The sequence below is a fragment of the Microchirus variegatus genome, assembly GCF_963457635.1.
Source record: "Microchirus variegatus genome assembly, chromosome: 11".
Classification (NCBI taxonomy): domain Eukaryota; kingdom Metazoa; phylum Chordata; class Actinopteri; order Pleuronectiformes; family Soleidae; genus Microchirus; species Microchirus variegatus.
Genome location: NC_139812.1, coordinates 3,043,264 through 3,055,955, shown reverse-complemented (window position 1 = coordinate 3,055,955; position 12,692 = coordinate 3,043,264). Strand labels below are relative to the sequence as shown.

The 12,692-nt window shown below is 37.7% G+C and overlaps 1 protein-coding gene across 1 annotated transcript; it reads left to right on the top strand.

Annotated features, from left to right (window-relative positions):
- Window positions 1–3,346: 3,346 nt before the first annotated feature.
- Window positions 3,347–5,749, top strand: LOC310934478 (homeobox protein Hox-D9b-like; the record flags this gene model as incomplete). The annotated part of the gene is made up of 2 exons (XM_083898210.1): window positions 3,347–4,037; window positions 5,505–5,749. The coding sequence occupies 2 exons, from the start codon at window positions 3,347–3,349 to the stop codon at window positions 5,747–5,749; spliced, it is 936 nt and encodes a 311-aa protein (XP_083754336.1).
- Window positions 5,750–12,692: the final 6,943 nt, after the last annotated feature.

Below are 12,692 nucleotides of genomic sequence, written 5' to 3'. Positions count from 1 at the left end.
AAAGGAGAGCTTGTGTTTCTGGTTGGAACTAAAGGCATTCACCCTAATGGCCCACAATAAACTAGACTACAAGCCTGTTTGTCCCCTGAGCATGTTGTTTCATGTGGTATTGTTCCGAACGTACCTTTAATTCTTAAAGAAATGTGTATTGCAGTAACACAGACGTAATAAAGAAAGTGCAATACAGTAGCCTTGCACATATTAAAATAAGTAGCAATGGCATTTATGCAGTTATTGCTTCGCATGAGTAAGAAGGTGTAGGACTATATTATCAGCAGCAGCATTTTCAGTGGGAGGAGAAACAGTGACAGCTGCAGCACTATACACTGCAGTGCTGATAGTGTTTTCAGACTCAATTAGCATATAGTAGATGTAGCATTAACATCACATGCAATACTATAATATATTCAAATACAGTATTATTATCCTACATTGAAATAACATAAAACTTTCTATCTTTGTTTTGAATGAACTTAACCGTTGCCTTTTTTTTTTCAGTGGAATAAAATGAAACACCCTGTCATTTAGTATTAGTGAGCTCTACATAATAGATGCTTTATTATATGATTAATATCACCAATATGACTCCTCCTGTGAGCCACTCACAAGGGAAGCAGAGATAATTAATGACAATACAGTGGCAGGAAGTGAAAAAAATTGATTGTTAAAGAATTTTGAATACAAATTAAATTCTCACAAATGTGCCCACAGCAGCTTAGATCTAGATCTTTTCATTAACAATGTTTGCACACTGGTGATACATACAAAATACTGCAAAGTGAAGTGTGACCAGTAAAAAAAAAACAATAGTAAAGATGCAGCAGGAACACCAGTAATGTAATAGTAAGTAATAGTGGCAGCAATGCATGAGTATGCATTCATAAGCTAATTGCGTTTCGCCTCTAAAACATGTCGGCCTCTGCTCATGGCAAATGCTGCTGGAGTCTTTCCATTTCCTCTTATAGTCTGTCCTATAAATTTATATGGCAAGTCTGCATGACTTTCACACTGCAAACATTTCAGACTCTCAAAGAGCAGCCATGATGACACTGCCACCTAAAGGCAGCTCACAGAAGCTTTCATTCAGTCCCTGACTTATGCCTCTCTGCTGGCCTGAACCCCTTCAGGTCTGGCTAGATTCAATCATGGCAGTTGATTCATGTGTTTATTTATTTTATTACCCAAACTAGTTGCCAGTGGTTATACTAACTTGATCATGTGGTAAATAAAAAGGCAACTTGGACAAGGGCTGAAGCAGGAGATGTTATTAGATTTGTTTTATCTCATAAGGAAAATATTCAACATGGATGTTGCATGGAACAGTTTAGAGGAACTAGGTAGTACACACACACACACACACACACACACGCACGCACGCACGCACGCGCACGCACGCGCACGCACGCGCACGCACGCACACACACACACACACACACACACACACACACACACACACACACACACACACACACACACACACACACACACACACACACACAACCACAATGTTTGTATGGGATATTTTACTTACAATTTATAGAGATAAGTCAAGCATCTGCTGAAGAACACTCACCCTTTTGTATGCCACTTACATTAGAAATTGGGTATATTTAAATACTGAGACAAATTAAAGTCAGTTTGTGAACTGCAGAATAATTTATACTATATACACAGTATATATGGTGTTATTTACATTGTTTTTTTGAACATGTGGAATGGGGGAGTGTATGCATTTGTTAGGTAAATAGGTGAACATTTTAATATTGTTGAGTATTTCAGCCGTAATTGAATCACTATCCGGGCTTATTTAATTTTTCATTTTCATTTTAGTTTCACGTTATTTCCAAAACAGTCTCAGTAATAACAAAATAATTGATTGTTAAAGAAAAACTAATTAACATTCTCACAAATTTAATGTGCAGCTAGGATCAGCAGCTAATATCTACACTATAGGGTGTTATACCACTTGGACTCTGCGTTGTTAAATTTGACTATTTTAGAAAATATGTGAAATTACAGTGAACATATGTAGGATTTAATAAAATAAAATAACATTTAAAAAAAAAGCCCTGATAATGATTCAATTATAACTGAAAGACTCAACAAATTGTGTGTGTGCCAGAAAAGAAGCAGTCGTTTTACATGAAATGGCTTTCACTGTATAAAGCTTCTGACTATATGTAATGGAGCAAAAGAAAAAAGAAAAAAGAGATACAATGCCACCATTTTGAAAGGTGCATGGTGAGTATAATGTAGCATGAAATGGAAGTATACTGAGGTCAAATAAGCAAAATAGTTTTGGGGCTGTGTGGGATTCCCTCTGGATTTTGAACTAATTCAACCAGCAGATGGCGCAAAGAGGCAGTGATCAAGGTCTATGTTAGAAGGTTGAGACGATTTTTAACCCAAAGGAAGAAAGTGTGTCTGTGTCCTCGACCATTGAAGGATCACTTTCACCAACACAGAGACTGAAGAAGAGGCTTTGAAAGAGCAATTTCTTTTAATTCCAATTTTTCAAACTGAATGAAGCTACTGATAGATAGATAGACAGATAGATAGATAGATAGATAGATAGATAGATAGATAGATAGATAGATAGATAGATAGATAGATAGATAGATAGATAGATAGATAGATAGATAGATAGATAGATAGATAGATAGATAGATAGATAGATAGATAGATAGATAGATAGATTTGATTTTTTCAGTTGAGCAGCAGGATATAGGTCAACGACTAATAAATAAATACAATAATAAATAAATGACAAGGCGGCTGAAACAAAGAGATATCATAGACAGACAGATGCAAACTGAAGTCAGCCATTTTTCTCCTCACTATTGAGAATCACACAATATTGCGTACTAAGACGTGCCAGAAAAAGAACATTTCAGTCACTAATTACAAATGTAGTGGAAGCCACTCATTTTGTGGACCTTTACTGAGACAGTGGTTTGGCAGAAGGTAAATTTCTCTCACTCTACTCCAACGAGCTCATAAACGGCTCCTTGCCACTTTTTTATTTTAGCTTATAAAACTGTGGTTCGACTCCCCCAGTTTTTCAAACATATGTACATATCTGCTACATTCAGCTCCATCTGGCAACAGTCCTGTGGGCCTTCTATCGCGTTTCTGAAGACAAAAGAATGATTTGATTTATTTCCCATACTGGGTAAATACAGTCTAACCATGTGGTCCACAGTGTAACCAATGGGCAGCCGAGGAGAAGGTAAGGGCAGGAAAAAAATTACTACCATTTTAGGGGAGGATGTAAGCCACTATACCAGCCCATCTAACGTTTTACAGTCGCACTTAAGTGTCTTTTTATTGAAATAATAAAATAAACATGTCGCTAACGAATTATTATTCCATGATGGGGCTTCAGACCGAGGAGCCGTACGGTGCACATTTCATCCCGGGAAGCTTGCAGGGTTCGACGGCTGGCTGCGCAAAGTCAGCCCGGGGAACGGAGGAGGAGGAGGAGGGGACCCCCGGCTCACACATTCCGGATTTTTCACATTTTTCCAACAAACAAACCAGTTTAAATGGCTTTTCCCCGTGGACAAACACATCGACTTCCTCTTCATCTCCTTCCCCACAGCTGCAGTCCGCCCCTGGCGCCTCCATCCCCGGTCTTTTTCATCCGCATCACCTCCTCAGCCATCACCACCCCTACTACGGCGCACAGACGCAGAGCCACGCCGCCGAACACCTCGCATCCTCGGCAGCTCCGGAGAGCAGGTTCGTCCGCTGCTGGGAGGGAGTGACTCCCAGCACGGACGCCGCTCTGTCACAAACACCGACCACTTTCCCCGGGTGTCTGTCCACTCAGGGTGACCTCTCCACTCCGAGTTCCAGGTACGAGGCGGTCAAACCCGAGAACTCACCGCCGCCACACGACAGCCCCGGGGATCCCAGCTTCGCCAGCCCGGCTGAGGTGGTCCTCGAGCGGCTCGGCACCGTGGAAGAGCTGGGGAGGAAGACCGAGCCCAAAAAAGAGGACGAGGAGAGGAAGACACAGCAGCCGTTTGACCCGGGTAAGGACAGAAAGAAGCGTCCAAACTCAGGAATGTTTATTCGCGCCCAAAAAAATGACATTACACAGGTGTGTGAGTGTGTTTCTGTGAGTGTGTTTCTATGAGTGTGTATGTGTGTGTGTGTGTGAGTGTGTGTGTGTGTGTCTCTGTGAGTGTGTGTCAGTGTGTAAACGAGAGGGAGAATGCGGCCTAAGTAAGTGTGTGTGACTTTTATAGGCCTATAAATGTCTTGTAAACTGTAAAATATAAAACTTTATTGTCCATTAAAATAATTAAGGTGCTATTGCTGTTATTAAGCAATTTGTCACTAAAGGGAAAAAGCAGGTAGATACTTGCACTGCATCTCTGTTGATTTAACTTGTGCAAGAAGTAAACTGGGATGAGTTTATTTATTTATTTATTTATTTCAACAATAAATACTCCAAAGTTATTTGGAAAAATAATAATAAGAATACAAAAAACCCTGTTATCGGGTCTATTTTAAATCCTCAATAATTAATATACGATGTGCATGTTAACGTGCAGCATCTCTTAAACGTTTGGCAATTATTATTATTATTATTTTAATTATCATTATTAGTAGTATTATTATTGTTGTTATTATTATTATTATTATCATTGTAGGCGTTCTTGTTATTATTTACTACATTTTGATGCAGCTGGGCCAACAACAATAGGAATAACATTAACAATGGAATTTCACAATTGTATTACTATCTTATTACTTATTACTCATTTTTTTTTGGACAATTTACCTCTTCACATTACAGTGTATTTTTGTGTAAAGGTTTATTGTTAAAGACAAACTTTTATGCTTTTTTGATAATATATTTAAATTAGAGATGTATTCACTGAAAGGTCTATGAAACGGTTGCATGGGAGATCTTGGTCAACCTGAAATCCACTTCATAATAGATGAACAATGAATAAACGTCAACAGGGACTGGCCTCACACCCCCACCCTCAGTGTTTGAAAGCAGTGAGTGTGTGTCTCTACCAAACCAAATACTTGTTGCTGTCTTGCTGGCGGTCGCTCTAGCTATAATTTCACAGCTTGGTGGATGCTTTACTTTTTTTAAGTGGCCAATAAAATATTTCACATCACTCAAAGGTCTAAATATCCCTCCCCAACTGCAGTTTAATAATTCTAGAAATGAGGCTCCGTCTGGCTGTTCATCAGCACTGAACCCAGACAGAGATGTAGACTGTGTGTAGTCTGCATGCAGCTTTTTGTTTGCTGTTCACAGCTGAAAAAACACCCACAAATATCAGATTTTAGGGTTATGAAAATGAAGGAAGGGTAGAGCTGGAATCGATTGTTTTTGCTATGTTTTTAAAATAATATTATACACAGCAGAAGTATAATACATTTGTCCTTGAAAATATGTTCTGGAATTTCTTTGTGACATTACTGGAATGCAGAATTTCTATGCTACCCTGTCTCTTCTTCTTCTTCTTCTTCTGCAGAAAATCCATCAGCCAGCTGGATCCATGCCAAGTCAACCCGGAAGAAGAGGTGTCCATACACCAAACACCAGACTCTGGAGCTGGAGAAGGAGTTCCTCTACAACATGTATCTGACCAGGGACCGGCGCCTGGAGGTAGCAGGACTCTTAAATCTAACAGAGAGACAGGTCAAAATCTGGTTCCAGAACAGACGGATGAAGATGAAGAAGCTGATGATCAGGGAGAGGAGGAGTATGAATGAATGATGGACTGAGAGGGAGGCTGGGGTTCTTTCTTCACCCCAGGATAGGCAAGGAGGTGGTGAGGTTCGAGCTGATAAAAGAGACGCTGTGCTCCAAGATTCCTAACATCTCTTAACATCAACTGGCATGATCAGTGAGGCCAACATGGCTGCCTTGGAAAAAACTGCAGAGGTGAAATTCTGTAGGGAAGACCGAGATGTGTTGTAACACTTCCAAAAAAAAAAAAAAAAATGAATGGATCAATGTCTTTTGACCTCATCATCTTGTATCAATCCTTTAGTCGCATGTTAGAAAAATCACAATCGTCCAGTAACCTGGGATATAGTTGTAAATAATGCTCAGAATAAAATGCTACACTTTTACAGAGAGATCCATAAATTGAAACAAGAAAACATACTAGTTGATATCAAAGACTTAACTCATTTTAGGACACATCTGTTTTCGATAAGGTTGTATATCTCACATGTCCTAACTGGAAATACTTGACACATACTTGCTTTCACATAAATTGTCTGTACTGTCTGCCAAATGCGTATTGTGTTTTATGATTTAATGCTAAAACTATCATCCTCATAAAAATTGCTTTCAGTGTGCCAGGCAAGTCTGTTCAACTATAAAGAGATAAATGACTGAACTCCAGTCTTTTATTTTGGAAAAAAAAATATAGTGGCAGACCATTTATATGAAATTTCACAATAAAATACTTGTGGAAAACAGAAACCTGACACCTTATGACAATAATGACCCAAAAGAGACAATAGCAGAAGATAAAACTGGAGGGGGAAAGGGATGAGGGAAGTTTAACTGATGGAGACACGAACATGAGCGTTTGATGTACTTCACTGATCGGTTTATTGGCTTTAATTTAAAGGATTTGCACGGTTTACTGTTACTGGACCATGAGACACAAAGCAGACTCAGTGTGGCAGCACATGCTGTGCTGCTGTTCAGTCTCATTGCCTCTGATCAACAATGCCATTGCTCCCGCCATAAAAGAAAGCACATGTGAAATTGCTGTATTCACATGATACATAAAAAAAAATCTGATAAGAACAAATACCTACATTTGAAATCGGTCCGAGTGAATGCTGCTCCACATGTGATTAACCATGTGCATTCTTCCACATTTGTGATGGTCTTCCACATGTGATGCATCCGAGAGGTTTGTGGTACCGAATACTTCAAACAGAAGTGCTTCAATGGAAGTCACTGAGCGCTTCCCTTTGAAGTGAAACATGCGACGTCACACAACGTATTGATTATGGACATTTTCTCTCTGCAGGCTGTGAGTGACATGCACACAACAACACAGGGACTCTGAGCGCTCTGCCATGTTGACCTCTTTTCCTCATCCGAGTGCACTTTCAGTTGCTGTTGTCATGATCTGGTCCATGACCTCAAACAGATATACTCATGTTTCCTCCTTTAGTTTGTGTATTTGCTCAGATAAATCTGTCTATAACCTTACAGATTATTACACAGCTTTAAGTTAGCTATATCTTCACATGGAAGATATAGCGTTAATTCAATGTCCAGGACTGAAACTTATATCAGGGTTGCAAAAATGTCACCCATAATATAGATGAACATACACAAACTGTCAGGTGTGTGAGCAGTGTTGTCTCCATATGCTTCGAAACTGACAGTCACGTGTTACAACAAATACTGGTCTCCCCTATCTAAAATGGACTCCAATTGTTTTATTCTTGAAATAGCAAACGCTTCCTTTCTTGTTCCTGTTTTCTTTTTTTTTTTGCATGTAGCCTTATATGTATATATATGTTGTTAATGTTGTTGTTGTTGTTGTTGCCGTTGTTGCTATGTGTATGTGTTTTTCCTGTGGGTCTAATATGCAGATATGGTCATGCCACACACACACACACACACACACACACACACACACACACACACACACACACACACACACACACACACACACACACACACACACACACACACACACACACACACACACACACACACACACACACACACCAGTCATGGCTAAGCTATGGTGTGACAGCAGCAGTCTGGTGGTTGTTTCAATTGTTTTTACTTCCTGTATGAATAAACAGCTGCAATCAGCAGAAGGTGTTTTAAAAATGACCATCCATACAGTGACCAGTGCACAACCTAGTGTCACCTTAGAATGTAAAGTAGCATAACAACCACTTTAAACCATTACAGATACAGGAAGACGACGGTGAAGGTATTTAAGTGTTTTTTTTTTCCTCTCTTGTTTTTTTGTGTTTGTTTTCACGAGGATGAGCTTTGACTCACAAACAACACATGGTCGTTGGGTGAGAAAAAAAAAGACACACAACACAACAGGCTATGTTAGTCTGTGCTGTGATTTACCTGGAGGCAAGATGTGATAAAAGAAAATGGCCTTCATCTGCTCATGTAGGCTAAATATGCTGCTCGTGGTGGTTTTTTTTAATGAAATAAAAGACGAATTACAACACCATTGTTAATTATGAGTCTTCCGTTGCGTTTTTTTTTTTCTCCAGTGAATTGATGTGATTTTGTGAAACTGAATAGTTTTTAGTTGTAATGGTTTTTTGGGGGGAGGCTTTTACATGACATTTCTATTAGAATTAGCGGGATAGCTGCAGAGGCCGCAGCGGTGCGGATTTATATGATATTACACAGACATAATAATCATAAAACTACCGCACTATACCACTATTATTAATACGAAAGTAAAACAGAATGATATGTAACCTATTTTACACTGGGCTCATAAAAAAGTAGTTGAGTATTATTATTATTATTATTATTTAAAAAAAATAATTAAAATAAATACTTAATACTATATTGAATACTAAAAAACGCACACAACTGCATTGTGCTATAACAACACACAGTGTTTAATGTGTTAGATTCTACATGTAATGGGAAGAGCCAGGAGGAAACAAGAGCCGTATGTGATATTTGTTTTTGTTTTACTGGATTATGGTTCACCGATTCTTTATTGTGCTTTTCATTATGATTATTCCAACGTCAAGGTGTTTCACTGTTTCCGTGTAAAGTCTCAGAGATTCAGTCCACAGAGAGACATTTCTGACTCCTGCTTTCGTCAAAGTCAGTGCAGCGCCTCGTAGCTTCGCTCATTTATTGCGGCCATATAATGCGCTCAGTGCTCATCCTGCAGGGTCATAAACCAACAGCATGCATTTGGAGAATAAACGTGACTTTCTCCCCCAACTCAAGACAGACGCACATACACACACATAGCGAGGGAGAGAGAGAAAGAGAGCGAGAGAGTAAGGTACCATAAAGTAATTTAGCCCAGACAGTCATCCTGACTGGGCTATATGGTTTTATTGGACACTTCTTCCTCCCTGGGAGCCTCAAGTGTCCTTCTAAATGTTAAAGTCATTGTCTGAGACCAGACAGCGCACACAGGAAATTTCATTATTCGGTGAATTAAAAGGTAAAACAAAAGGATTTCATGCCCGAAAACGAAGCATTGCAGTCTGTATTTCTCGTCGCTGAAAGCCGTCAGAGAGTTGATCACTAACACAGGCCTGTTTACACTTACAACGCCCAATTATTGCCTTTTTCAGACATAAGATAATTTAACATTAAATAGTCTAGGGCCAAATATAAAAAAAAAACAAAAAAAAAACAACTCACGCCACAAATTGCCAGATTTGAATAATGAGAAACACGCAATTTAAACTCTTCTATTTCCTCTTCGTTTTTAAATATTTAAAGTAATGAAATAAAAAAATAAAGTAAATAAGTATTAGCTTCCTCGCACATTTTCATTGCCAAAAAACTGAATTGCTTAATAGGATGGACTTTAAAAAAAAACAACAAAAAAAACAAAACATGTTTTTGATGTGGTCCTGTAACACTGAGCACTGGGGGGAACAAAAGATTACGAATATGTTGCAATTGCAGCCGAGGGAGACGCGAATAAAGGCCTAATACTGTTATATTTTTCTTAATTATGACCGTAAAAGAATAACACTACTTAAAAAAAATCACGGCTTCCTTTCAAATGCACAGAGCTTGAGCAAAAATATGAAATGGCCGCAATATGTATAGCCAAAAAATAAATAAACTGTGTATTTCACAAGTGTATTCAATCCTGAATTGATGTGCGCGCAAAACGAAAAGATAGAAGCGCAGTAACAGTCGACGACACGATAAAGATAACTTAATGTGCCGATAAATAAATATATATCAACACATAAATAAAACTACGGGACCCTTGCTATCTATTAATATTTTTACTGATACATTTTCCGAAGTAAGAAAAATTTTAATAAATAAATTCAGTGACGACAAAATGAGGGTTGTTCTGAACGACACTGTGTAGCTGTGTATTTTCATTTCAGACGATTCACGCTTGAACATGCGGATTATTTAATTTGTTACGCCTTTTTTTTCCAAAGCGGAATACAATTATAGTCGGATTATTATCAGACAATCTGACCCTGCTGATTATGTTGTGTCAAAGTGACGCCTCTGGGTTTGGACATCACAATTATATGTGTAGTTACCGGCTTTGCCCACTGGGTGGCAGTGTTGTGTTTTATGAGCTGGAGCAGTGTGACAGCAGGATCACACAATGTTCCTGCTTGTTCTTCAGCAAGTGAAAATTCATGAACAACGTTATTGCACAGACATGTGAAGCTGCAAAGTACCTTTAAAGAAGATTAGGGTCTGTTTGATATTCAACTCATTATATTTGACTGTGAAGATGTAGATAAATAATCAATACAACAGTGAAACAGTGTAATGCGGTTTTAAACGACATTCATTAAGTAATTCAATCTAAAAAGAAAATAAATGATATATTTAGACATTTTAGCTCAAATAATTAATCTGGTAAATATGGTGGATAAATGAGCCTTTAAAGGAAAATTTGCATATTGAATAAGATATATAGCCTACACACAGAAAATACTTTGTGAGCATTTGTGACCATTACCGTCCTCGGAGGGGGGTGTGTGATGCTACTTCCGCTTTCTGATGCCTCTTCAAAATAAAACAATGTGAAGTCATCTTGACCGAAAAATCGTGACCTTGAAGTCAGTTCAGGGACAAACTCAAAACAAAACCGTTAACAGAGAATTCTCAAAGCATCTAAACTGAAACTATTTCATTTTTTTAAATAACTTATAATAAAACATTACTATATACTATATTAGTATAATATAATACAATCAAATTTCACTTTCACAACGATTAATTATTAACATGCTTTGCTTTATTATACTATACACAACATGAGATTTATGTGAGATTATAAAATGGATTAAAATCCAGTAAAAACTCAAACAACATGATTAAAAAAAGAATGTGTTTAAATTGACAACATTAGCTTCATTCCATGCTGATCCTCTCTGAGTCATTGCAGAGCCTCAGGGCCCTGACAACAAACACTGAGAAGCCTTTTATTTTTCAACTGGGCCACTGAAAAGATAAAAGACTTGTGTCTGGGGATGTTAAAGTCTGCATTGGTTCATATGATCCTGAGAGGTCATAAATGTAAGTGACAGAAAAGCCTTAGAAGTAATCAGCAAGACCTTACAATCAATTCCAAAACACACCGAGAGTCAGGATGAAGCAGGACTGATTAGTTCATGCCTCTGGATTGTGGGGAATAGACTCACAGATAAATTGTATTCGGTCTGGAGTCAATAATGTTTAAACATTTAACAAAATAATGTCATCAGATATTTCTATACGCATATGTAAAACAAATCCACAAGTCAAAGCCTACAACAAAATATCACCATTAACTGAGCTTTTTCTTTGTGGCCATCCTTGAATATATCCCAAACCCTTTGTTATATAGTCTCACTATAACTGTCAGTTGTTTTACAGGTAATACTGCCATCTTCTGTTCCAAGCAGCCATGTAGCAGTGCTGCAGTTTGTGTCCGTCATAAATGTCACGCAGTGTTTCCTCGGGACAAGGTGACAAACGCACAAGAGGGAAAACGCAGCAGCTGCATCAAAGAGAGACATTTGTTTACACCATTTATGTATATATACTTTCTTTGATGCAGCTGCTACGTTTCCCCTCTTGTATATATACATATATATAAAGGAAATTTTAGAATTCATTATGAGTATGCAGTGGCTAAATGAATAAAAATGTTTTAATTTAATCATTGCAAAACAATTACTATCCTACATTTTCGTTTTTCCTGAGGTTACCTCTTCATTAAAACAAAAACTAATATAAATATAGTTTTCTTTTTAACTGCGACTGGCAACAATCATCACAATTAAAATGACACAGCCTTGCAGTTTTTGTTATCACAGCCATTTTTAATTGTAGAAATAAAATGAATAATATGTGACAATATGTTACTAATGCAGTCGGCTCGTATCAATGTATTAATTATTATTATTATTTAATTGTATTAATTTACGAGCTGCTCCAAATAAGACAATGGACAACCAACCCACTGTTGTTTGTTTTGTTGCAACACAGCAGAGTGGCCACAGGGGGCAGAGATATTGGGATATAAGGACAAAAAAAACAAACAAAAAAACAAGAAAAGAAAAATAAAGATGAGAAAGATTTTATGTTTATATTAAATTGGCTGCAGACAGCATTTGGATTACTAACTCGAGTGTACAAAAACAAACAAAACATTTCCCCAGTGTTTATTACTCGCTTTGTTTACCTCAGTGAAAGGAAGAACAGTGATACAATAGTTTTCTTATAGATGTGTGTCAGTACTGGGTGAGTGTGTATTATTGTATGTTGTGAGAATAAATATTTCATAAGAATACAAGGTAGGTTCGAAAAATAAAATCAGCCGCTTTAGTTTAAACGAATCCATTGTTTCGATCGTTACATATTTCTTTTAGCAATACATTTGAGAAGGAAATATAGAACCCGAATAAGCAACCAAATGATCCAAACTCCATGTTTGCGCAAGTGGAGAAGATCCAGAGGCGTCAGGGACATTTGA